This window comes from Parasteatoda tepidariorum, chromosome 2 (assembly GCF_043381705.1).
Source record: "Parasteatoda tepidariorum isolate YZ-2023 chromosome 2, CAS_Ptep_4.0, whole genome shotgun sequence".
Lineage (NCBI taxonomy): Eukaryota > Metazoa > Arthropoda > Arachnida > Araneae > Theridiidae > Parasteatoda > Parasteatoda tepidariorum.
This window is the reverse complement of record NC_092205.1, coordinates 56,587,518-56,610,319: the sequence shown is the minus strand read 5'-3', so window position 1 is coordinate 56,610,319 and position 22,802 is coordinate 56,587,518. Positions and strand designations below refer to the sequence as shown.

At 27.6% G+C, this 22,802-nt stretch overlaps 1 protein-coding gene across 2 annotated transcripts; it reads left to right on the top strand.

Annotated features, from left to right (window-relative positions):
* Positions 1 to 8,151: 8,151 nt before the first annotated feature.
* LOC107441372 (cell cycle checkpoint control protein Rad9) lies at positions 8,152 to 22,079 on the top strand. Of its 2 annotated transcripts, none has more exons than XM_016054605.3 (11): positions 8,152 to 8,373; positions 9,579 to 9,649; positions 12,333 to 12,449; positions 12,544 to 12,658; positions 14,416 to 14,515; positions 14,858 to 14,964; positions 16,475 to 16,581; positions 17,864 to 17,928; positions 18,022 to 18,168; positions 21,029 to 21,266; positions 21,705 to 22,079. In XM_016054605.3, exons 1-11 carry the CDS (start codon positions 8,340 to 8,342, stop codon positions 22,008 to 22,010), a joined length of 1,407 nt encoding a protein of 468 aa, XP_015910091.1. In that variant the 5' UTR covers positions 8,152 to 8,339; the 3' UTR covers positions 22,011 to 22,079. The 2 variants fall into 2 exon arrangements, with proteins under 2 accessions (XP_015910091.1, XP_015910092.1); XM_016054606.3 differs by having other exon boundaries at positions 21,686 to 21,991.
* Positions 22,080 to 22,802: the final 723 nt, after the last annotated feature.

Genomic DNA, 22,802 nt, shown 5'->3' with positions numbered 1-22,802 from the left:
GTGTTAATTTTTTGTTAAATAATTTAACAATGCACCCTGTTATATTGATATCTTTTCTGGAAATGATGTATTTTGGATAAATTAAATCTTTAACTTAAAAATAAAAGTCTGTTTCAAGATGTAAGACAATATATTCAACCTCTTTAAATTTCTCATACAACTTTCATACTCCTATATCTATATTTCAAAAATCATGATTTGGTTAAAAGTATAAGATATTACCAAGAGTTGAATGTTTTTAACTATTTAAAGTAGGGGTTTGGTCAATCTTTTTCTTTTATCCATTGCAAGGTTGCCACATGCGACTAAAATGCAACTATTTTTGGCATGAGGGGACTTTTTTGCCTGAAAAGGCTAAAAAAAGCATCTATTTTTTCAAGAAAAGGAGACTTTTCTGTACTAGATAAGTTTTTAATTTTTTCAAGCATAAATTGGGAAAAATCTGCGCCCCGCTAAATAGTTCCTGAACACACTGAACTTTTTTTTTCTTAAAAAATATAAAATTTTGAATTGCAAATTTGAGTCTTCACTTTTTAATTTGTTCAATCTGCACAAATTCATTGTGAGTCTATTTCATTTCTCGATCACCTTTTCAATGATACAAAATTCTGCATGATTTTTTTTTTTATTTAAAAAAAAAACAATTTTTTGACGGTATTACAATGCATGAATTTCTAGTTTTAGTAATCACTTTTCATATATATGTATAAACATTTATATGAAAATTATCATATTTGCCACCAACTTGACTGAATGGATCATGGTTTATGACAAGTCATTAACAAAATTTTTGATGGATTTTTGTTCTTATTATGCAACTATTTTCCTAGTTTTTGGCTACTATTTTCATGCTTTAGGCTACTAAAAGCAACTATTTTGTTCATTTTTTTCTGTGGTAACCTTTGAGTGAAGAGAATCTACCGTCCCTGAAGTGCGCTATTCTTGTTTCCATAGCAGCAGACGGCCTCTGACTTTGAATATTTTTAACTTTAATTCTATAAAAGAATTCAGTTCTTAATATTTCTTTTTACACAGCACAGAATTAAAAATAAGACCAAATAACGAAATTTTCATTAAGACTGTTGTCAGATATTAGATGAGTTTTTATACTTATCTTAAAAGTTACTCGTTTACGATTAGTCTTATTAATCATTATTGTAAAGCGATCGCCCGAATTAGGGTAATTGAAGAAAAATATAACTTTTTTTTTTTTTTTTTTTGCATGTCAAATAGAAATATCAATCATATTTTGCTGTTCCTTAAAACTTTTTATTTAATTTGAAAATAAAAGCAATTATTGCTGAATTAGCAATAAAAAATTTTAAGGGGAGGAATAATACCTAAAATAAGGCTTATCCGTGTCAAAAGATTTATAATGGACAATTGCAGCATATCATAATTTTTTTTATTTTCATACCTAACTTATTGGAAATTCTCCCCTGAAACCGAAAATCTGATTATTTTTTTCGGCAAATGTTAATTTATTTAGTTATTAAACTTTTAAATTGCCCCAAAAGGGCTCCGTAAGTGATGCAATCAAAAACGACCCCTGATTTGTTATGACGTCAAACGTGCCGTCTCCATCCGCTAAGGCTATTTCAATGCTCTTTTAGTTTTGACATCACGTATACCGTATGAACATCCTTTGTAAATTATCAGTAAAAATTTTGTGAATTAAATTTACGGCTCTGAGAGTGTGTGCAAAATGAAAGAAAGATTTTAAAACTTCAAACGTTGTTATTTATCATTAAAATATCTGAAGAAATGATTATGTAGCTCTTTACACCGAATCAACATTTCTTTTCGGCTGAAATCAGTAGTGTTAAAGTTCATAGAAAATACTATTTCATTCCACTTACTTTTAAATTAAATTAATGATTCATTACAACCTAATTACTTAATTAAAATAAGTCGCAGATTGGATAGAAATTTTATACATTTTGATATAGGATGGATGATTTTATAATTCGTTATTGCATTAAAACAAATCAGTATTTTCATAAATCTAGTCCATTGAAAAATATCAGTCCATCATCGTTACAATCTATGTGCTAATGATCGAAAATTCAAATAATGTAATTTAATGTTGCTTCTTTAATTTATTTATTACTAGAGTTGAAGGATTTTCTTTTTAAGTAAATACTTACTAATGCAGTTTATGTCATCTTTTTTTGTTTGTTTCACTATGTATTAAATATTTAAATACACATTAACGCTTATATTTATTATTCCTAGCTTAAATAGGAATTCCGTTGCAGTTCGAAATTATTTTTATTTATAAATTTTAATTCCTTTTTCTGCAATATAGTATTAATAAAGTATGGTTATTGTTAATTTCTCTCCTTATTTTTGCAAGCTATTTGTCAGTGCTTGCAATGAAGAATTCTAAAATAGTAAAATTAATACATTATACATTTTTAATTAAAAAAAATTTAATATAGTTTTACAAAAATCTCAGGTTATGCATACGGTATGGCCGAAAACGTATCAACACTTTCAAGAATCTAGTCCATTGAAATATATCTAACCATCATCATCACCATAATCTATATCCTTAAAATTTCACTTAATTTCTCATTTATCCATATCTAATTAACTTATTTATCCTCAAAATTTCAGCGAATATCATTAAGCTGGAAGTTTTTGTTTCACTAAAGCTAGAGAACAAAAATAAAAAATTAACTTATGCAAAATGGAAAGAAATTCTAATGCACATTCTTTATTATTTATTAAATAATTAAAAAAGAAACAGTAATGTTGATATTTTTATTCTTTGAGTTAATAGGAACTTTGCCATGGCGAGAAATTATTTTTATATGCATTTATAAAATTTTATTCCTATGTTATATTATTATTTATTATATTATTATTAAAGAACTAAATAAATGCATATGCTTGATTTCAAATACTCTTATAACATAGATTAAGGCAATTAAAGTAAAGTTAATAAAATCTGCAGGAATATATATATGAATTTAAAGTTTTGCTGGGATCACAAGTTTTTTAAGAGGCTACTGCTATGAATAGAATTACATGCTTTGAATTCACGCTAGAGTAAATAGATAAAAATTATCAATAACTTAAGCTGTCCTACATTTTAAAATCTAAAACTATTTATTCTACACAAGAAATTGATCCAACATTTCTTTCACTTAAGATGAAAATAAATCTTCCAAATGAACTCGAAGTATACATTAAAATTAAGATTATAGTTTAAAAATGAAAAAACGAAGTTATTTTGTATTTATAACGCATGTATGTAAGTGAACGGCAGATGGATACGTGTGACTCCCCGTTTCAGGCGAAAACGAAAGTAAGCGTTTTTTGATTGAAAATAACTAAATAAATAGCTTTCTTAGAAAAGTAATAACATGTTTTCTGGGATTCTGAATGCATTAAAATAAAATAAAAAATTTTGACTGTAATTTTAGAAGCTTTGGCAGTGAAAATTTTCAGCGAGACATTTGAATGATTAGTTTCCATTTTAATACAGAAAACTAATAAAGGTCTCATTACTTTTATGAAAAGTCATGTTGAAAACTAAAGTTACTTTTAAATGGAGTTTTGTTATTGCATGGAATCGTCGACAGCAACATTCGTTCCTTTGGATGGTGTCTTGTGTTGCAAGGGACATTCATCCATGTTTTTTTAAGTTGAGTAAACCTTTGTTTTTATTTATAAATTTCAACTTGAAACTGTAAATAAATCAAGTATGTCTGTCTTAAGGTCTGGTTTCTTAGGACAAGCGCCTTATCTGGGCGTCAGCGGGACGTCAACGTCACGCTGACGCCAACAAAATACTGGTTTGTTAGCTCAAGGCCTGGTTTCTTAGAACTAGCGCCTTATCTGGGCGTCAGCGGAAAGTTGACGTAGATCTGACGCCAAAGAAATACTTTTTTGTTAGCTCAGCGTGAGCAGTCGGTCCAACGCAGACATTATCTCTCATTGCGCATGCGTTAATAACGTAAACAAATATTTATTTTGAATTTGTATTGATTTTGTTATTGTCGACCAGTGTTTTAGAGAACAAATAATGACTTTATCCAAGAAAAAACACATTATAGCTGAGTTAAATGAAGAGTGCTATGTTTAATGAAGAAGCTATGTTTAATATCAAAATCAAAATCTTGGCTGATTTCAATTTGCTGTTGGATGTTGTCCGCCATTGCTTCTGTGGTTAACGTCACGTTGTAATCCAACTGCAGTTGAGTTGGGCGGCAATTGTAGTTCAAGATGAGCGTTCGATGACGTATACTATCAAACTCACAAATAGACCAATCAGAGGTTAACGCTGATTTCCAGCTGACGGCGTCCTGTCCTAAGAAACCAGGCCTTTACAATTCTCCAAATAAATTTTTATTAAAAATCTTCCCTTTGTTATGCCATTGACAGATTTGCTTTCTTTTTTAAATCCACGCTACCGATAGATTAATTCTTTATTTAATTTTTTTTTCCTTCCAATTATCGTTATTGAGTACTTATTTGTTTATTTCGTTGATTTTTCCCTAAAAGTAGGCGAAATAAATTTAAAGATGTAACAGCGTAAAAATTGTTTCAAATACATATTAAAAACTTGATTATGCTAGCAATAATAGTGTTCAAACTTTAAACAATTTTTCATTTGTTAAAATGACTCGTACTTTTAAGGATATTTGTCATACAAAAAAAAAAAAGAACTTAATGCGACAAAAGATAAATGAAAACTCTCTGTACTATCGTTTCAACAATCGAAACATCAGCCCTTTTGATTCCCGTTTTTGTCTCATTTGATTAAACCAGAAAAAATACATAGGAAACAGTACCTCACTTGTCTGTATAGCAGAGTAAGATTTTTAAATAAAATCGGGTACAAAATTATATTTTTTGTAAATAAAACGCTTACAACTTCTAGGCTGTTAATAGGATCGTCTTGGGGTATTTCTTCTATTGACTCGAGTGTAATACACGAATGCAAAGAAAACTATGTCTTAATGTTATAGATAGCAACATCAGAAGCTTAAATAGGTTCAAATACAAATTTGTACTTTTTATACATAAAATCTTTACCAACTTCTAAACTATTACACTAATCGTTTTGGAATTGTTCTCATTAATTTCAGTGGGAAAATATGCCCCTTCTCACCCTCAAATCAACCAAATTTCTTTCAAAAATTTGTACAGAAGTGAGAGGGGGAGTTTTCAGGTTCAGTTATCATTTATGATAGCTAAACAAAGCTTTTTATGAAGTAAAAGTCAAATTTTGCTGGCTTATGGGAATTGACCTTTTAGTTTCTTGTTCCAAATTTAATAGATTTTCTAATACATATAGAATATAAAATTTGGTTTTTAATTTATTTATACATTACGCAGCTTCGAGCATTTAAACGTAACCAATTTTATCTTTAATCTAGAAAGCATAAGTTTAGACACCAGTTTTAACTTCAGTTCAATTTATCATTTTTGAATTTCTGAGCACCTCCCCCCCCCCCATAGAAAAGTTATACCTACGTGCTTGAACAGCCGACCCAATTTTTGAGTTTACAACTACTTATGTTCAACTCCGTAGCCTTGTAATTTTGAACCAATCTAGAAGACAAGGAAACTCCTGGATCAGTATCCCAGAGGTATTGATTTGTTATGGGAACATGGAGGACTTTGCGACTCTACAGATTTAAAATACATCAGTCACCATTTACTACACGGGGAGTCTTTCGCCGGCGGAGATCGAACTCTTGGACATAGGTCCATTGCCCTACCAACCAGGCTATCCCTGCCTTACGTGCTTGAATTGAAATAAAGAAAATAAGCTATGAACAAAAATTGATGGAAAAAATGTACTTATTCGTTACGGGATACCGTAAAAAGTCGCCATAATATTATTGACACAAATACTGTGCATTTTTGTAATAGATTTCGTACGGCGGTCGAAGATATAAGTACAGCAGAAAGTAACTTGACTGGTAAATTTTCAATATCATGATCATGAGTTGCCTTGTGAAACAGCATTATGCCAAATAATGCTGTTTCACAATTAATTAGCCTTTTATGTCGATTCATAAAAGGCTAACTGAATTAGATTAATCTAATAACGTAAAACCATGGAGAAGGGCTACAGATAATCTATACATATAATAAAACAGATTTTTTTCGTGTATGTCCGTCTGACTGTGTAAACTTGATTTAGGGTATACTGTAAGCTCTAAAAATGCGCGATTCAAAATGAATCTACATGAGTAAAATTGTAAACAAATTTAGAAGCCTGATTTTTCATTTTTATTACTTGTATTTTAAATTCACAGAGACTTATAAAAAATGCAGTTTTCTAATTCGCTTCGCGGAAGACAGTGTTTAAAAATAAGGTATAGACGATTCAGTTTTTCAAATAATTTGAAGACATCAGTAATGTTAGCTATGTAATATTTTTTTAACAAAAAAGATGTTATTTACACTTTCTGTTATACTTAATTATGTTTTATTTGTTATGCAAGGATAACTCAATGATTAACATAATCGTGGTAGCACAGGTAAACTACATCACCAAGTTAATATTTGCTGTTGTTGTTGTTGTTACTTTACGTCGCACTAGAGCTGCACAATGGGCTATTGGTGACGGTCTGGGAAACATCCCGGAGGATGATCCGAAGACATGCCATCACAATTTTGATCCTCTGCGGAAGGGATGGCACCCCCGCTTCGGTAGCCCGACGACCTGCGCGCGATGTCGAGCACTTTACGGTAGCACAGTTTAACGAGGACCAATACCGCACACCCTCGGTCCCTACGCAGACTGATCCAAGTGGTCACCCACCCGCACACTGACCGTAGCCAGTGATGCTTGACTTCGGTGATCTGCTGGGAACCGTGTCTTAACGATCAGTCCGCTGCGGGACTTTAATATTTGCAACCATCGTATTTATTTTCGTTATGCTTTTAAAACGTGTTTTTATAGAACTCAATAATTTAAAATAAAAACTTTTTAATGAAAACCAAAATTAATGGAGCTATTTCGTCATGAGGTACGGTAAAAAATCGCCATACTATTGTTGACACCAATGACCAATATTGTTGACACCAATAGGGACAAGGTATTAAATTTTGTGCCGATTACAGCTGCACCAATACTGAACATTTTTATCATAGATTTATTTCGATAGATAAGTTCAGGAAAAAGTAACTTGACTGTGATATATTTCAAATGTCATGAGTTGTCTTGAAAGAGTGCAGTTAGTCGTTATTTTTGTGGGATGAGCTCTAAAACGTGTTTTATTTAATCTAATATGTTAAAACAACCGAGAAAGGTAAAAAATAATCTATACATAAAATAAAATTTAGAATGTGTGTGCGTCTATATATACCCAACTGCGGATATCTGGTTTAAGTTGATATATCAGACGAGTGAATAGATACAAGTACAAATGCGTACTTTTTGTACATGAACTAAACTATTCGTTCTTTCGCTCGTAATCCGTTCTGCTTGAAAAATACAACAGAAACATAGCCTGTGTAGAAAAAGTTCAATACTTCGGCAAAAATCATTCCAATTTTCATCGAAAAACGAGGGTTTTCAGGTATCGTTCATGCTTAATAGACAACTCGTCTATTAAGCATGAACTATACCTGAATGGGATAATTAATAGACGACAAGCGTAGGGACCGAGGGTGCGAGGTATTGGTCCTCGTTAAACTGTTCTACCGTGAAGTGCTCGACTTCGCATGCAGGTCGTCGGGCTACCGAATCGGGGGTGCCACCCCTTCTGCAGAGGATAAAATTGTGATGGCATGTCTTCGGATCATTCTCAGGGGTGTTTCCCAGACCGTCGCCAATAGCCCATCGTGTAGCTCTAGTACGATGTAAATTAACTGCAACAACAGAGTTTGTTTACATAATAGAAACTGTTGAATCCCTTTCCTCGCTTCGGCGAGCATATTTTTATGAGGCAAACATTAACATTCAAGCAGAAACAGTTAGATGCCCCGCCCCGTTTACGTTTTGTATTCGTTGATGCAAATGAGAACTTGAGTGGACAATTATAATATTCTTGAAAGACTGGCTAATCATTCTCTTTTGAGACAGAAAAATTCTTATAAAGTAAGAATGGCCCTTTAATTTGATTACCAAAGGTTACGCCCTTAGCTACACAGAAATAAGAAATTAAATGCATCAGCAAAGTTGTGACTCAACTCGTTATTATTATTTTTCGTCTGCAAATGTTGTCGAATTTCAACCCAAGGCGGGAAATAAATTATACTTTCGATAATTCCTATATTTTGTTTATTCTTTTTTGACAATGTACCTATGAAGTTTCATCTGCTACGTGAATTCATTTAAAATATTTCTATCATGAAAATTTTCGTGAAAGATGTCTTGTCTAATCGGATCTTCTAATGTTAAAAGTATTTTCCAATCACTTTCTAAAATAAGATTGCAATTTGAGTTAAATATTAATTTGTGTTTTTCAAATCTGTATTTTGTTTTAATCAAAATATCTTGTGTTCAGGTTTCTTTTGCTAATCTCGTAATTATTAACTTTATAAATCCATCCTTTTGATGATTAAATATTTAATGTTTAATCCTGAAACTTAATTATTATCTTTCGCACAATAAATTACAAAGAGTAGACCTTTTTATTCTCTTTCGAGAGGATATTTCCTTGTCTACCTCTTCTGCTGTGCCTACTCTTGCCAATTACGAAAGGTTTCTTTTAAAAAGAAATGTTTAGTGCTTTTCCGGAGGAGTAAGTTCAAGTTATACCCTTTAAATTGGATCCCTTCAGTGATTGTTTGGTTGTTGTCAAAATTTCGTGATTTTATGGCGCAGATCTGGAAATCTAACCCATTTTAATTAGTCTTTCAAAAGAATTATAATTTTGTAGATCTAATCAAACTGATAATTCACATATAAGTTTAATATATATTTTGTTTTTATCACAGCTGTCTTATTCATCTTTATTTTTTTCAAGTAATCACTATAAAAAAAAATTTTTCCAAAGCCTATGAAGTCATAAAAATTATTACTATTCCCAATAAGCTGTTTAATTTTTTATTTCCTAATTAATAGTTCATGAAATTTATGGACATAATGAAAAGTTTCTTCTTTTTGTCTAATACTGAATAACTGATATTTAATATTTATTTACTAAATAAAAATAATTTATTATATTTAAAAAAAGTAATTAGTTATTAAACACTGAAAAATAAATTATGATATAAACTCTTACTGGAATGTTTGAAGGCATTAATTATTTTTTTAAACTGCTTACGAACTTCAAACTGCCATATTTGAGACTACCTTTTTGAACCAAAAGAACTGAGCATCTAAAACACCAATAATTACATCATAAGTTAATACAGTTTTTTTTTTACCTAATTGTGGAAAAAAATTTTATGTCTTATTACTGTTTCTACTCGCATCAACCTTAATCGGAAAACTTTAACATGAAATTTGTTTCGTATACAGTAACATCTGTACATTTTATGTCATTGGAAAAGGTTTTATAGTACATCTTTTAAACTGCCTATCTTAAATTTAACTATTGTATAAATTTATTTATTTTTATTAATTTTTAAATTATGTATTAATTAAAATTTTGTATTTACAGTTTTTGGAAAAGCTTTTCATGCCTTGTCAAAAATAGCAGATGATTTATATATAGAAGCACTTCCTTCTGGTGTAAGTTTAGTATTATGCTGTAGTTTAATAGAATGCAAAGTTACTTTTAATATAAGTTAATTCTACCTTATTTTTAATTTAAAGAAAGTTACAAGTATCGTAACTAAATAAAACTACCTTGATTTTTTACCATAACTGGATGCAAAAATAGCTAATGGAAACCAAGAATATTAAGAAATTCCATATCTGAAAACATATTTATAAGGAAAAATTCATTTCATGCTTCCCTTGAACAGGAAAAAAAAAGAATAAAAAAGGAGGGACAAAGTGTCCCATCAAAACAAAGCCTCTTCTGATTATAGCTAATGTATCTGAAATATATATATATACGTGATTTGAAATATATGATGTTACATACCATTTACTAAACACTGGAGGACATTAGCATCACTGTTACTTCACCTTTCAATGATGGTCGCCTTTAATTCTACCATAAACTGAAACTGCCACATTTTGGTATATGCATCCTATTGAGATTGAGGATAGCCCCCATGTTTTCTTGGAAGTTGAGGTTATGTAAAAGAGCAGATCATTCATGATGCGCACCCCATTATCTAAGAACCAACACTGTGAAGAGTTTACAACGTAAATGTAGACATTATTCTGTTGGAAAATCTGATTTTGGCCACCGATTCTCTCTGCAAATGGCAATAAATAAATTTTTAGACTTTTGTTTTAATTATTATTATTGATAACCTGCATACTACCTGGCAGACAGGCTAGGTTGAGTTTACCACCATACTGAAGTCTTCCGACATAATTAATGAGCCTCCCCCTTGCTATATTATAGAAAGGAAATACCCTTCTTTTCCCATGCTTTTGTAATAGCAGAAATCCTATTAGAAAAATTAGAAAATCTTCTCTCAAAAGGATAGCAATGTAGAAGCTCATAAATGCCGTGGGGCGGCTTCGGCTGTGGTGGTAAACTTAATGTAAAATTTTTACTAGGTTGCGCGAAGGTTACTCATTACCAAAGAATAATAAAAGCTATTTTACTGTTATTTAAATCAAAAATTGTCAATCCAAGTAGAATTTTCCGACAAGAGAATGCCTTCACGTATAATGCAAAATACTCAAAATAAAAATGGTGGGTTTTGGATAATAAAGTGTGTGCCATGAATGATTTGCTCTTTCTCATGACCGCATTCAGTGGCATACATAGACTTAAATGCCCCCCCCCCTGCAAAATTTATAAAAATGCCCTATCCTAGATTTAACAGAAATTTTATAAAATTAAAATATGAAACAAGTACACTAAAAAGAGACATTGGGATATTTATAATCATTCATTCTATTTTAATTTATATATTTTAATATAAATTATTTAAATATTAATAAATAAGGAATTAATAATTGTGGCAGAAAGGCAAAATTTAGAAAAAGTACTAAATTGGAACCTTGTATACACTTACCACATTGAAATGAAATTTATCTTAATAATCCACGGAAATAACTCTTACAATAATTATACTCAATCTTTCTTTTAGTGATTATGTTCAAAGTTTAGTAAAGGGTTAATTTTATTTGTAGAGGGAAATAAAAAATATCTTATAAAAGAAAAAATATTTTTATTATAATTCATATACCCAGCAGGGGTGCACAACATATAAAGATTGGGAAAGAGTGATAGTTTTTTATCACATCGTGTAACCAAAAATGTTTTTTAAATAAAATAATTGTAATGTTCTTGAATGAAAGTTTAAAAAAATTATACATGAAAAGCATATTAAGCACATAATTATTTTAATTAAAAAAATTGTATGGGATCTAAAATGTTTTAAAATAAAACAATGTATTATAGCATTCTTTTAAGTTGTATATGTGTTTAGTTGCAGATTTTCATAATATATTTGCTTGGTTCACATTGGTTTTCTTTGCGTTCAGCTATAACAAAAAATCAAGGAAGCTTTATTCAGTTGGGAAACACTGTGTATGAATATTTTTAAAATTTTTATTTCAAGTTGTTGGTTTTTATGCTGTATATTCACATTTAAAATAAATTATTTTATTCTATATTTAGATTGTTGAACTTTACTGGACTAAACTAATTCAGTTATATATAATAGCGTGCAAACTTTTTTCATATTTTTATCAGCAGTTGACATTTTTCATGTAAAATTTAAAATTTTTTGTGAAACTGAAAATTATTATAATAAATTTTTAAATGTATTTGTGATATTTGCCTAAATATTTTTATTTATACTGAAAGCCTCAATTGTGTTAAAATTTCTTGTAAAATATTGATCCATTATTTATCTTAATTTTTAAGTTTTTTTAATAAGGTGGCAATAATGAATGAGAAAATTTTGTTCTTTCTCCTCTGAAACTTTCCAAGCAACAATGCTCATTGGTTTAAAATTATCTACTAGTACTTCTAATAAATTTAAAAAAATAATTATTAATTCGAAGATTCATTTTCCTTAGTTTATATGTTGAAAATTTTGAATTGTCCTTGATAAATCAGTAATCAATAAATACTTGATAATTAGTAGTTATTGATACATCTACATGTATAGTGCTCTTTCATTTAAGTTAATTTTAAATGAGTTTCAGTTATTCATTCTATGAGAGCTCTGTTGATGCAAATCGGTCTATTATATTGATACTAATAAAATTTGTTAAAAAGTATGATTTTCCCATCAATATTTTATAGTTCTGTTTAAAATGTGTGTTCTTCTTCTAGTTGGTGTTTCATACTGTAAATTCTTCTAAGTCAGCATATGCTTGTTTTACTTTTAAAACAGACTTCTTCATTTCATATAAAGACAATGCCATTGAGAAACGAAAAATTTTGTTAAAAGTATGTTTCTCTTTATTTCATTTATTTTAAGTATTATTATTATTACAGTTGTAATATTCAAGTCATGCATTTTACTGTTCCTTATTTATTTCAGTCTTGTTTGATGGCTTTTCGTTCCCTTCCCAACTTAGAGAAAAATGTAGAAAAATGTTTATTTGATATATCAAGTGCTGCTGACTACTTACTTCTGAAATTTTTTTGCAAACATAGTAAATACTATTTTTATTTCATAAGCCTGTTGGTTTATTTTCTATTTTTCTTCATTTTTTGAAAAATGCAATTATATTTTCAATTTAATGTCTTAATTTATTTACTCTTAAATTGTACTGTGAATGTTACTAGTAGGTAAGAGAAATGTTTTTCATAAATTTTTAAGACACTGATGTAAATTATTATAGGTTTGAAAAAAATAAATATTAAATAAGATGGTATGTATATGAAATAAAAAAATTCATGATGTAAATATAAAGATCCTTAAATTACTCGGCGTCAAAATTTTTTATATCTGTTCTCCTATATTTATTATTATAAATTTTGCTCCATTTGTTTAGTAATATGTTAACAGACGTGGTCAAACTTGTTTATAAAGATAATGTAGAAACTTAGACAGGTCGCTCGTTAAATTGATACGTTCAAGGAACACAAGTTGACTTAAATTATAAACAAATAAATAAACGCTATGTTGTTCAAAAATGCTCTAGAAAATGGATTAAAATGTTTTACTTCTTCTTATTTACACTTATTTTAATTATGTCTGAACCCTTTTCCCCCTTTTGTTTTGTGATAGAACTTATTATTAAACTAATTAATTATTCTTAGTGAAACCAATTGATGCCAGAAACTATGTGATTTCTCTTAAATTTCCCTCTTGAGCTGTGAATGATAAAGGTTTAATTGTTTCATCCTTATCACTATCTAGTTATGTGTTTTACAAACATTTGTATATGAGATGGAGACACATGAAAAACAATAGTTATAGGATCGATTCAATGATTTTAACAGTAAAATCTTATGTAAGTTATTGCAAGTATATGAGTCACAGGAAGACATATGAGTACATTGTTTTTAAACAAATTAAAAGGTAAGTTAAAAATTCTTCCTAGTGTCGTTGTGCCTTATTAAAAGAGGTGTTTTTAAGCTTTTTCAAAGGCAATGACGTTTACTAAAAAGGAACAACAATCTAATACTTTATTTCTATATAATCTAATATTTTATTTATATTCAAAAAGTGTAGAAAATTTCTTGCTAATTTGACTGTAGTCATCAATCACCTAACCCGACTATAAAAAATTATCTTACACAATCTGTCATGTCTGTGTCTGTTTTCATAATATAACTTTGAATCAAAAATTATTTTTCCTAAAATGTTAGTATTTTATTTACTTAGAAAAACTTTCAACACATTTACTTTAACAATATAATTCAATATATTGTCAGATTTTTCAATATATTTAATAAGATTTATCAATATATTGTCAATTTTTTTGAAACACAAAGCCATGACAAGGCTCAGTCTCAGTTAGTCTTATTACAAACTATTTTTATTAGACTTACAAAGAGTTCGGTTAGTGGTAATTTTAATTTTTCATTCGATTACTTTTTAAACTTAAAGGATAATTAAGAATGACAAGTAGTATTTCTTACTTTTTTTTAATTTTAACATTGATATAAAACTTTACCTGGCAAATTATTGATTTATAAATTTTAAATAGTTTCAGCAACACTTCTAAATTCTAACAATTAGTTCTTATATATTTCTAGTGATTGGCAATAAAGATTTTTATTTAGATTTTATGTGTTATAAATTATGCCATTTTTAAACATTTTCTATGAATTGTTTCATAATTTGAAAATGATGACAGAGGATTGATTATTTTGCTATAAGTTTAATACACTTTAAAAATATACAGTTTGTTGCTATACTTGGGAATTGCAATTTAATTTTTTTTTTAAATTTTATTTCTAGGTATGATAAAGGTATATCAGTTGAACTATGTTGAAAATGAAACTGTACAAGGATCCTTTCCTACTAGTGGATTTACTTGCAAACTAACCGCCCCTTCTCGGTAAGTTTGTATTGTTATTTCAGATTTATTTAATGTACTATTTTATAACATTAAATATATATATATTTTTTCCCTTTTGGATAAATTTTTTTTTGCAATCTTAAAGGAATATTATTTTTGTTTTTTTAAATAAGTTAGTTTTTACAATAATATTTAAATTTCTCTGCCAGTATTTGCATGTAAACATATTATGAAATTTGGTAATGTATAAATATTTAATGCATATATCAAACAGTTTTTAATTCATTAATAGATTAAATTCTATATATTTTATTATTGATTGAATTATTGTGACGGTTATTTATTTTGTGTGTTAAACAAATTTTAATTATTTCATTGTAGTTTGCTGTTAGATAGTATTCAAAATTTTAGTACAGCAGTTGAAGAGATTACTTTAACAGTGGGTTCAAATAAAGTTTTTTTGAAAAATTATGTAGATGATGAACCAGGTAAAAAAGTTTTAATTTAAATAATATTATTCTTAATTGTTTTTGCCTTAAATAAATCTTTCCTTATAGGCTGATAAACTCTGTTAATTTTGTAAATTTCTGGAATTGATTGGTACAATCAAAGAAAAACTTCACACTTATATTTTGTATTAAAAAATTGTGATAAAATAAGCTTTCAAAATTTTACTTAACTTAACACGTTATTATTGTGCAGCAGGAGATCAAATATTTCATTGTGCAATATTTTATTTTAAAAATAGAATAAGAATTTTTTTTTTTTTTTTTTTAAATCGGAAAGTCTTAACAATCATATTTATGAAGAATTTGTGCCATATAAATTTTACAATTAATTGCACTGTAACAAATTGCAAGTTATGAAAAATTTGAGGACACATATTTCTTTTAAATATAGGAATACAAAACCTTTCTAACAATCTAAGAAATGTAGTAGTGCAAAATATGTATACAACTACTGTAACAGGCCCATTGATGTAATACTTTTAAAACTGCAAATTGCTATTTTTTATATTTATTTATTTTAATTGAAATATTTTCGCAGTACTTTTAAGATTAGTTAAAAGCTAAAGAAAATATAAAAATAAAAGTTTTCAATTGATAAATCTAATTTAATTACAATAAAAAACTGATTTAAGCTAAGTTGTCTTGATTAAAATAGTTTTGTTTGAATTCATTTAAAGTACTCAGATATTTTCATGTGATGCATATTTATTTTTTAATTTTTATTTGAATGTTAAACTTTTCATTTTTCAAAATTTCTTTTATCAATTATAATAATTTTCTATAATTTTGTATTATATTATCATTTAATGAAAAAAATTAAATGATAATGTATTTAAAAAATACTCCTGTATCATGTTTGCATTTCTGTCTTTCCTATGTACAAATACATTTCTTCTTTCAGGAACATAATTATTTCAAACCGGGTTGGTCGAATTCAATTTCAGTATTTTTAATCAAGAATTATTCATTTTTTCAATAATCAAAAATATTCATTTTACAAACTCATTTACAATTATTTATTTTAATTATTTAATAAATAGAAAGGAAATTTTTTTAGGATTTAAGTTGATCAAAAGTTGTAAATTGTCCCAACCTATTTTAAATAAGTGCAACTACATTCAACCGTTTACTTTTTTTAATTGATATCAATTAAATAAAATTGTAAATTTAGATAATAATTGCTAAAAAAGTTTTTCATTATAGAGCGAACAATGAAAAGAAAAGAAAAAAAAAATGCAGGCTCTTAAAAAATTTGGAAATTATATTGAGTTTAATCAATTTTACTTTTGCATTTTTGATTTACTTAAGTTAACAGTTTAAAGTTTTAGAAGGCGTATTGGAATCAAATTTATTTTTTTATAAATTTATGAATATCTAGTTTTCTAAGTTGTGAATAGTTCAAACTACTAATATGCTTTTTTTTTCTTTATTTAAATTGAACTAACATAATATTTTTTTATGATTTATTGATTTAATTACTTTGTAACAGATCCCAACAAAGTAGTGCATACTGAAATGACTTTGGAATCTGAAGAATTTGATCTCTTTGAAGTGGAAGAAGAAACTAAAATAACATTTTGTTTGAAAGAATTGAAGGTTATTCTCATTATTTTAAAGTTTCATATTTAATTATTAAATTAATTCATATCATTCATTATTAAATTCATATTTAATTTTGAGTATATTTAAATGAAGTTTTATGTGTTTAATCAAAATGCTTTTCAATTAACTCAAATTAGGTTTATTAAACTCTTACAACTCAATGTAAGTTAGGCAAGCCCACCTCGAGTATATAATTCTGAGACTGCTATAAATGGTAAATTCTATTTTAAAAATAAATTGTATGCATACAAATTGGTTTTTAGGAATATGAACACAAATTATTTTTAATTGCAACGTAAGGAAAACTTATCGTTAATAAAAAAAAATTATATTAGCAATATTTTTTATAAATTTTCATTTTTCAGATATGAAATTCTGCTGTTATTATAAAAAGGAAACAATCCCAAATATAATTTAAAATAGTTTATTACTGCTGACTTAAAACTGAAAGTATGATAGTTGAAATGATATAAATTTCAAGAAATATTTATTAACATAATTTTTTTTTTCTAATTGCTTATATTTTACTCTGTATCTTAGAAGTATAATAAACAAAATATGCTGGATAAACAACTAATAAAGTATTAGTTTAATACTTGGTTAGAAGACAACAAATAATTAAATATATTTCAAAAAAATTCATGAAAGTGCAATAAACACATACTAAATTCAGCTTAATTTTTAGTAACAATTTTTCAATAAAAATTTCGGTATGAAATGTAGATAAACATTTGACAATATTTAATATCTGAAATTTTTTTATTTAACCCCTTCTCTGTCAGCATCGCATCTCATACAGTCGACGTTTTTGTGCCCTTTTGATCAGCGTCTTATGCCATGCAACGAAGATAAAAATTGAAATTGAATTCGTCGCTACTTGCACATTTCAATATTGCTAATAGATACTGCTAATAGTTCCACTTTCTTTAAGATTTTCACAGTAAGATTTCCTGCCTTGAATTGACATCAAAATCTTCTGCCTGAGAATCCACTGTTTGAAAACTCCTCAACATTATCTTGCAACACAGAAGATTTTGATTAAAATTTTTTTTGCTAATGATAGATTTTTTTCAGTGGGTGCTAAGGAACTGATCTATCTGAAAAGGAATTTCCCCTAAATACTGTAGAATGTTTTCTTATAAATATTAGGCCCAGGAGATAAGACACTTTATTTTTAATTGACTGAAGTTATGCTTGTGTTTTGGAAAATATTTATATTAATATTAAATTTAGACTCAAATGTCATTTTTATACATTACTACATTCAATATTTTAGGCCATTTTGAACTTTTGTGAAGGGTTCAGTGTTCCTGTTGCAATAAAATGTCAGTCTCCTGGAAGGTAAATTTTATTAAAATGCTAGCATATGAATTTTTATCAGAATTTGATTCAATATTACTGTACATTTACTCTACTTTTTTTTTCCTTCTAAAGACCAGTAAACTTCAGTATTAATGGATTACGAGGAGTGGATGTTCAGTTTGTTTTAGCCACTTTAGCTGATCGTGACACCCAGTTAATAACTTCAAGTGGTTCTGTGTTTAGAACGTCAGTTGCACAAAACTCTCAGCATGTTGATAAGTAATTGCCCCATTTAAACAAAGTTTCATTACTTTTATTTAACTATTTGTAATGTTATACAATTTTATTGCACTTGCATACTTTCCAACTCATGAGACTGCATACAAAATATATTTCTCAGTGGTTATGTGAACTGAAGCCAAAATTTTCAAAACAAAAGGAACTCTTATAAACCCTTTATCAAGTCTTTTGAACATGACCGATTCTCTATCAAACCTTTAATATATCTGTTTGAATTATTTACGTGTAGTCGTAGACATAATTTTTTTAATTCTAATTTGTTAAAATATTAATATGTTACCTTTTTTACCACCAGAAAACCACTTTTCTAAAACTACAGAATATCTGTAGTAGTTGAAGGGTATGCATTTGTTTATGTTATTTGTTTACTAAATTAACATTTGACTAAGAATATTTGGATATAAGCAGAAGTTTCTAGTTGAAAATAATTTTGTTTAATACAGAGAAACGGAATTTCTTTAAAAAGGTTTTAGGATTATAAATAGTAAAAATTTATTAAAAACCTATATGTGTTTCTATGTCACAGTGGAACATCTTCACCAGAAGGATAAAAGACAGGACTGGTAAAAACAGAGATGAATAAAATCCGACAGAGGTTATATGTCATACTATAAAAGATAAATAGTTCTCTCTTTTAACTGTATATTTTGTGACATAGAAACGCTCATAGATATTTAAGGCATTTTTATTATTTGTGATTTTAAAATTTTTTTTCATCACAATCACCATCATTAATTTCATTACTTTAGTAATTTTACAAAAAACTACGATCTCTGTGTAGTTTTTTTTTTTTTAAATACCTAATACTTATAACAACACTTGGGGAATGTCTTCATTTTAGAGGAAAATAAAAGTCCTGACATTTTGACAATTGTTTGCATTGTTTTTAAAACTTTTTTATTAGTTTTGAATTTCATCCCTCCTAAAAATTCTTTGAGTAACTTAGTAGAGAAAACTCAAATTTATTACTACTAACGTTAACTTATATTTATTTGAATTATTTTACAAGGGAAAAAGAAATTTAAATTTCAAAATAGAAAATTAAAGAATTTTTTCAATTTTTGAGCATACTTGAATGGCATTGGTTAAAATTTTTGTCTATTTTCAACCCAACCCAATTTCAGAAAAAATATTTATTTTCCTGCCAAGTTAGAGTTATTTAATCTTAACTTTTAAGACCTATTTTTTTTTTGAATATTAAGTTGTGTTTTAAGAAACTAATATGTAAGAATTTTTTCGTATCCATATAAATGTGAATAACTAGCAGAGGAGTTATGACGTATGAGGAGTTAAACTTATCATTTGGTATTGTTTTATACCATGGTTTTTGATATGGTAATAAATTTTTATCATTTGAAACATGGATACTTGTTTAAATTGCAGAATTTCTAAACTATTTTAATAAAATACTATCAAGATAACACTTAAAAGAAATCTACAAAGAATAAGGATAAGCTTACATCTTCCTTCTTTCTGATTATACGTTCATAGATTTAATAATTTTAGAATATTTTCTCTTTCTTTTCAATTTATTGTTAGAGCATGTGTGGAATTCTTTACTTCGTTGCCACATAAGTCGGACTTTTTCACATCATTATTATGTAATCACTTTATTCTTTAAAATTGAAAAAAAAAAAAAAAAACATGTTCCTTTTGCTTTAATAATATACACTTCTTTTTAAAACTAATATTAAACAAAAAATGCTTGTAGAGTTTTGTGGCTTAAGTTACAAAGTTGAATATGATAAAGTTAAATACACAGTATAAACAATTGTAGGTAAAAAAAAATTATACTACTAGTGATACTACTGGTCTTACCCCTGAACTTGTTGTTCTTAAGTAAGAAGCTAATTCAACAGGAATTGCAAGAAACTTTCACCACCTTGGAAGTAGGATAAGTTTTCCATACTTTCAAATACAAATGATTTAATGATCCTTCTTAAAAAATTACGTAAAAGAAAAAAAAATTTAGATTAATAATAATTAACATGATTATGAAGACGAAGAGCTCAGTAATATTATTACCTAATAAAAAGTTAGGTGACTTACTAGAGTGTATATATTTTATTTCATGAGCGAAAAAAAATTGCAATGAAATAAAAAAAGTTAAAAAATTTAATCAATTACATTTTTAAAATTTGAGAAATTATTATTTTTTTTCCAGAATAAATGTGTTTTAGTTTTGTAGCTATTTATTTTCCCATTGTTTCTTACGATTGGAATTGATATTTTTTTATTATAATGGGATATCTGCAAGTGACGTAATGTGGAGTTATTTACATTAGCAACTGTTCTTACTATTCTATTTCGAGTAAACTAAACCCGCCAAGTATCAATTCCTTTAAGTGATATATTCTATATTCTTACACAAAGATTCTTTCACGAATATTTCAATATATATTTCTTACTTAACACAAAGACAGGCACGAAACATAAACAAGCTAATTATGCATTGAAGTTGCCAGGTATACAAAACAAAAATATATCCGGATTACAATAAAATAAATGAATCTAAATAAAAGACGTTGACAAGAAAGAAATATAGTTCAATGAATTCTATGTGTGATACAGCCCTGAATTTAATTAACAATCTAACTTATGTGGAGAAATTTGGCTCAAAATTTTGCTTATAAACGATTGGCTGGCACTGACGTCCCAAGTCACATTTGTGGGTATTTGAGATCTTGAAGTGCAAGTACCCAATTGACTTTTTTTAAGTATACTTTAAACTTTTCAGCATAAAAAGTTTCAATTGTCTTAAAATTTACAAGTAAATGCTGCACAAATTTGATATAGAAAACTGATTTAATACACATTTCTTATTTCGTTGTACTTACAGAGTATCCACTTTGAATGAAAAACTTGAGGCTTCTCCAAGTCTGCCGCCTGCAAGCAATACAGCAAGTAGCAGTTCAAAGGATAATTCTATTCCTAAGTTACCTTATGAAAAACCAAAATTCTCAATGTTACTTTCTGATGAAGAAGATGATGATTTAACATCCTCTATTAGTTTATGCCAAGCTGTAGTTGATGAAGGAGATGATGATATGGTACCATCTTCACCACCAAATAAAAAAGTTAGTATTTTCAGTCTTAATTTAATATTAAAATTATTACTATTAAAATCATATTATTATTGCTTCTTATACAGTTTAGCTTAAGTAGTTGAAAAGGTTTCTAATTATTCAAAAGATTATTCTTTAAGTTCACTTAATGCCTAAAAAAGGTTTTCTGTCGATAGGTAAATAAAGGTTAAACAAAAACTTATGGATATAAAAGAATTATACATGTCTGATGGCCGATTTTTCTGAGCCACTCTGCAGCACTAACTTCAAAAAAATATAAAATTTATATGACTTTAACACAGTAAAACAGAGTATAAAGGCAAAACTTTCAGTAATGGTTATATACTTTGCACACACAAGGCAGATAAAAATTATGTTATTTAAATATCAAGAATATCTTATTAAATTGATTTTTTTTTCTTTATCATCAGTTTAGGTCATTATTTTTAGGGCTATCTCAAGATACTTATACATCTATGGCTCCAGATCCAGATGAAGTTCTTGTTCCAAATAGTGATGATGAAGGATAAATCAATCATTTTTAATTTATATACATATTGTTGGAAACATTTTGATAAAGCTATTGTAAAAATATTGATATTTGTACATATATTTTTATATCCTTTCACTTCTTATGCAATGTATGTTTTTAACTACAGTGCCAGTGTGCTGGTACATTTTGATCTGAAGGTGATAATGAATGAAATTTTAGTGACATTAAACTCTAGCATCATTGATTTGATTTTACCTTATTAACTGTTTTATCACTAAAATACCTCTAAATTTTATAAAGAATCCTACCCTGGGTGGGTTTTTTAAAAAATCGCCTATTATAGCATTTCTTTTTAAATTTTAATTTTTATTTATAAAGATAGGAAGTAACAAAAGAAAAAAAAAGTACTTGTTTCCACAAAATTGGGTTAAGAACCAATTTAAAACAAAACAGAAAACTATGTATTCAAATTGATTTATTCTTTTCAATGATTAAACTAATACATCCTTTGTTCACTTAGAAAATGCACACATCAGATTGTCATCTATACAAATACAATTGAACCCATACATATAATTTAAATATAAATTAATTTTTGAATATTTTTTTTTTGCAAAATTGAATGGAATTTTATATTGAAAAAATCCTGGGAACTATTTATATACACACCGGTTTCAGGCATTGCAAATTATTATTTCAACAAAAATATTTTATAAAATTTAAATATATATACAACAAAATACTCACACATTTAAAATATAGTTCTTCTAGTGAAATCACATTTAAGAGTTAAATATATCAGCCATTTTCTTGAATAGAACAAATGAACAATACACAATTTTAGAAAATAAGATATGTTGAAACTTTTAAATAATAATAAAAAACTTAAGTTCAGCAACATCAAAAAATTCTATTTGGTCCCTAATTTAACATCAGGTTTTAGATATTGATTCACAAAAATGCTAGGAACAGAATTATTGTAAAGGATTAAAAATTTACCAGTAGTTGGATTTTTCATTTATTTGTTGAAATGTATTTATCAACGACCATAATAT

What these genes read in the sequence shown, in the direction of transcription:
- LOC107441372 (XM_016054605.3), top strand. Translation starts at nt 8,340, where the DNA reads ATGTCTTGTCTAATCGGATCTTCTAATGTTAAAA. An exon ending in AACGAAAAATTTTGTTAAAA is followed by an intron (nt 12,450 to 12,543) that starts GTATGTTTCTCT and finishes TATTTATTTCAG; the next exon opens with TCTTGTTTGATGGCTTTTCG. An exon ending in CTTCACCACCAAATAAAAAA is followed by an intron (nt 21,267 to 21,704) that starts GTTAGTATTTTC and finishes CATTATTTTTAG; the next exon opens with GGCTATCTCAAGATACTTAT.